The sequence below is a fragment of the Zeugodacus cucurbitae genome, chromosome 2 (assembly GCF_028554725.1).
Source record: "Zeugodacus cucurbitae isolate PBARC_wt_2022May chromosome 2, idZeuCucr1.2, whole genome shotgun sequence".
NCBI classification, from domain to species: domain Eukaryota; kingdom Metazoa; phylum Arthropoda; class Insecta; order Diptera; family Tephritidae; genus Zeugodacus; species Zeugodacus cucurbitae.
Genome location: NC_071667.1, coordinates 70,055,258 through 70,060,084, shown reverse-complemented (window position 1 = coordinate 70,060,084; position 4,827 = coordinate 70,055,258). Strand labels below are relative to the sequence as shown.

The 4,827-nt window shown below is 35.6% G+C and overlaps 1 protein-coding gene across 1 annotated transcript; it reads left to right on the top strand.

The window, feature by feature from the left end:
• The first annotated feature begins 553 nt into the window (after positions 1-553).
• On the top strand, positions 554-4,575 carry LOC105211924 (protein yellow-like). Its single transcript, XM_011183620.3, has 4 exons — positions 554-710; positions 3,070-3,323; positions 3,384-3,571; positions 3,633-4,575. Coding segments are annotated over exons 1-4 (1,305 nt in total). The 5' UTR covers positions 554-708; the 3' UTR covers positions 4,494-4,575.
• The last annotated feature ends 252 nt before the right edge of the window (positions 4,576-4,827 follow it).

Sequence of the window (4,827 nt, the reverse complement as noted above, 5' to 3'; positions counted from 1 at the left end):
ACAGATCTACAATAATATCTATCAATCATTTTAAAATTTATCGGCTATAACGCTTTCGTCTTTATGCGTAAGAATGTATACCTTAGCCACAAAAACGTGTGGCCGGGTCTGCTAGTGTTAAATACAATTTTTTATACAAAAAACTTTTTTTCAATGGAAAAATATGCCACTTTGCTTGCTCAAAAGCTTTGATAAATGTCCGAAAAAAATATTTGAAAGTCTTTAAGCAAGCAATTCACCACAGCAACAACAATAACAACATTACAAAACAGTTATTGCAGTCATTTGCCTCCATAAAATGTGTATTGTCTGGCTTAAGGCCAGTTAAATGCATTATTGTTTACAAGCTAGTCAATTGGCAGCGTCACAAGTCTGGAAACCAGTTATCAAAATTGGCTAAAATAAAATTATTAACACACACTCACTTACATATGTGTATATATGTATGCGTAACTAATCCGAGACCGTAGCATTGGAAAAAAAATATATAGCAAAGAAATCGTAATATCAAGTAAATGAAAGTAAATCAAGCCCATAAAGTACCCCTTCAAAGTTCATCAGCTGCGATCCAAAAATCATTGAAATATTTCATTCAGTGCGGTTTTACGGTTTAGCTACGCCTGGTGTGAGCTCTATACGCGTTCATATTTACGTATTTACAATTAATTGTGTACTAGTTGAAGTGGAATAGATTTGTTTTTATGCAAAATGTGAGTGTTGGATTTAAAAAGAATTTAAAAGGAAAAATTATAAAATTATATAAAAGGCAACATTAAAATATTTAGTGTTCTTACGCACATATATAAACAAATACATACATAGTGATGCAAAATATATACTTTTTTATTTCAACAGTGGTTTTTGTGATCATTTTTTTTACAAATATAATCAAATGAAATATTTCATTAATTATAAGTTTACTCAAATAATAAGTACAAAACCTATAGTTATTCAAAAAATTAAAAAAAAAATTAACAAAAGTTTTTTTGAAGACGCTTGAAAATCTATTTTTATGCTTTTTCAAATTTTTTGCCGTTTTATTGGAGAATGGAAAAGTTCATTGTTCACCCCGAAAACTTAAAAAATAAGGAAATTATGATAATAAAAATTAATATCTTTCCAAGATTTCTCAGGTTTTCTATTGACCTTCGAAAGTACGTGATCTTATGCAAATGTATTTTCTGTATCATGTTGGAAACCTATATAAAAAAAAAATAAAAAGAGCTCATAATTTTTCAGGAATGTGTTTGTTTTATAAATGTTAAGACAGATGTCAATAAAAACAAATCATTATAACCAAGAATAACTTTAGTATTTTTCAAAATATTCAACACCTTTCCCTCTATTTTCAAATGGACGTAATGAAAAAAAAAACTATTGAGTTTAAAGTATTTTTGTGTCGTCAAGGCCGTTTCTTTATGACTTTTTTACAAAGTGTGTTCACGTGAAAGGTCGGCAGACGAGTGAAAATCGGTCGATTGAGATGGTGTTTCCTAACCAAATATTTAATTGAGTTTATTTTGCACATTTCGCGATAATGGCTACTACGCTATATTTTAAGTGTTTCGAACAACATATAATATTCTTTTCAAAAATTATTTTTGTACATGCCAATTATGTTTAGTGTTAAAAATATCAAACGACAATGAAACATCTTCTAAAACTCATTGTCGATTCGGAGTTAGATCAAAACTTGATCCGTCCAAACATTACAAATCAGTGCGGAATCTCGAATAGCATAAGGCATAAGCTAAGTATATGGATATATTCGTATATAATCTTTTATATCGGGATTTGTCATTGCCTGCCGAGAAGCGAACACTGCAAAAATCCTCTTTTGATAATAACCAAAACCATCTAACCAAAGTGATGGGACTTTCATTTTTTAAACCGCAACTAGCTAAGTTAATATGGAAATTCGGAATGATGAGCTGTATGTGTTGTTCGACGACATAGACATAGTCCAGCGAATAAAAAGACAGCGGCTACGCTGGCTGGGTCATGTTGTTCGAATGGATGAAAGTGCCCCAGCTCTGAAAGTTTTCGATGCAGTACCCGCTGGTGGAAGCCGAGGAAGAGGGAGACCTCCACTCCGGTGGAAGGACCAGGTGGAGAAGGACCTGTCTTCACTTGGTATTACCAATTGGCGCCAAACCGCCAAAAGGAGAGATGCGTGGCGCACTGTTGTGGACTCGGCTATAACCGCGTAAGCGGTGTCTACGCCAGTTAAGAAGAAGAAGATGATGAAAGGTACTGATGCAAGACGAACAAAATTATGTCATTAGGAATATAAATTGGTTCCCAAATTAACTAGATTGGAACTAGAAAGTTATAAAATACTTTCATTGTGGGGGTCCTTATAATCTAAAAATGGCATAACGCCGTTAAACGGTACAATAGGCTTTGACTTTGGATGTCTAAAATCTGTTTTAATTTTAGAAGAACAATATTTGTTATATGTTGGCAATATCTGTACGATATTTCAAATATGTAACGTGAATAATATTCTGTTATTTAGTGGTATTGAGGATGCAAGAAAAAAAAAAAATTGGTGCAGGGTGATAAGACCCACGGAAGATAGCTACCAAGGTGAATGTGCTGGTGTTTTCAATTTTTTCAAGTGCGACTAGAATAATATTAGTAAATTTGATTTTTTTTGGCCTCCATTCAAACATGCTATTATTTTTCTAAAAATAATTCTAACATTTAGAACTGTGTCAAAAACTTTGGAGGAAGCAGTATAAACTGGCAACCAGTCTTGATACAATACTTGAAAAGACATACGTTCTAATAAATTAAAAAAAATTTCTACTAAAATCTCTCGAACATGATAATTAATATTATTCTTTTTCGAATTAGTCAAATATTTTTTCTCTGAAATTCTTAATAAATTACACAAACCAGTTATGGATTCACACATTGCGCGCTAATCCCTTGACAAAATCAGTGCAAAGTAAATATAAACGATTTAACTCCACATATTTTTCATTCTTGTTATGAATTATTTGTATAAATTAAAATTTAAGAGAAAAAAACAATATTAACATATTTTTGTTTATTCTAAAACAGGCACTTCATTCAGTTGTATATATTACTGCGCTTCATCAACTTTTGTGTCTGTCCAAGCGTCTACAATTACAATGGCGGTTATATACAACAACAACAGAGGCCGATCTATGGATATAAGGAACTTAATACGTTGTATGAAGCGAGAAACTTGGAATTCGGCTTTCCCAGTGAAGCGGAGCGACAGGCAACCTTACGCGACGGGCGCTACAACCCAGATACTGTGCTACCGATTGATGTAGATGTCTTTTATACGCGTTAGTATGATAAATCCATCAACTTTAAACTTTTTTTTACCAACCTGTAATCTCGTTCAGCCCCCAATGGTTCGCCGATTATTTTCGTCACAATACCGCGTTTCGGTAAAGGTGTGCCATATTCGTTGGCCTATTTGACGAATGTGCAACGGTATAATGGCACAGAGCTGCAACCGTATCCCAGTTATGACTGGCATTGGTCTCATGGCAGGGACTGTAATGGACTCACCTCAGTTTGTCGCGTGCTTGTGGGTATTTCAACAGAAACTCTGTAATAACGTAAATTACATAGTTTTGTTGTCATTATAGATCGATCCCTGTGGTCGCATGTGGATACTCGACAGTGGTGAGATTGACAACGAGCAATTCTGTCCACCGCAAATCGTTGCTATCGATGTGGCTACATCTCGTGTGCTGCATCGCTATCATTTACCATCGGAAATGTACAAAAGCACCGTTAGTCGTTTTGTTACACCTTTGGTGGATATTACGGATCCACCACCACGCGGTGAATGCCGACAAACCTTCGTTTATATGGCCGATGCCACCGGTTTTGGTATTGTGGTTTATGATGTGCAGAATGCGCGTTCGTGGCGCATAGAAAACAAATACACCTATCCAGATCCGGATTTCAGCACACATACAATAGCTGGTGAAAGCTTTGAACTTTTAGAGGGTGCAATCGGTCTCTCTGTAACGCCTTTGGGTTTGGGTGTAAGACGTTCACTCTACTTCCACTCCTTTTCAAATGATGCTCAAGTGGCGATTCCATTGGATGTTATTAACAACAGCACTCTCTGGGACTTTGGTTTAGGCTCCGCTATAGACCAGTTCAGTTTGCTTGGTAAGCGTGGCGTGCAGTGTGCGGCATCAGCGATGACCTCCAGTGGTGTACTCTTGTGTGGCCATTATGAGCCTATTGGACTATTCGGCTGGAATATACGCACACCATATACGTTCCAAAATCGTTTCTTGCTGGCTGAGAATCCCGTTAAACTGCAATTTGTAAGCGGTCTGAAGGTGATAACAAATCCCTGGGGGAAGGAAGAGGTCTGGATGCTATCGAATCGTGTGCAAAAGGCTTTCACTGGTAAAATCAATTTCAATGAGATAAACTATCGCATAATGCGGTGCGGCGTTGATGAGTTGCTGCAAGGAGGACCCTGTTGATAGTCAGGGTGATATTTTAAGTTAGATAAGGTTGTGTAAACGTAATATAACTAAATATTTGTTTTAGAAATAAAGTGATAAAAATATTTGTTTTGAGAACCTTTTTATCTCCATAATTCTATTCGTAATTATAAGGGTCCGTGTCTGAAATGACTAGACTCTGGAATATTAAAGTTTATGGAACAATAAGTTCGAGAATGAAGTGTCGTTGAACTAAGAATTTGGTTCGTTGGAAAGAACTTTGAAGATCATAGCATGCTGCAGAAGAAACCCGACTGATTGTTTTCAACGGGACTGCCGGTACATTTGAATAAGATAAACAAAGTCAATCAAG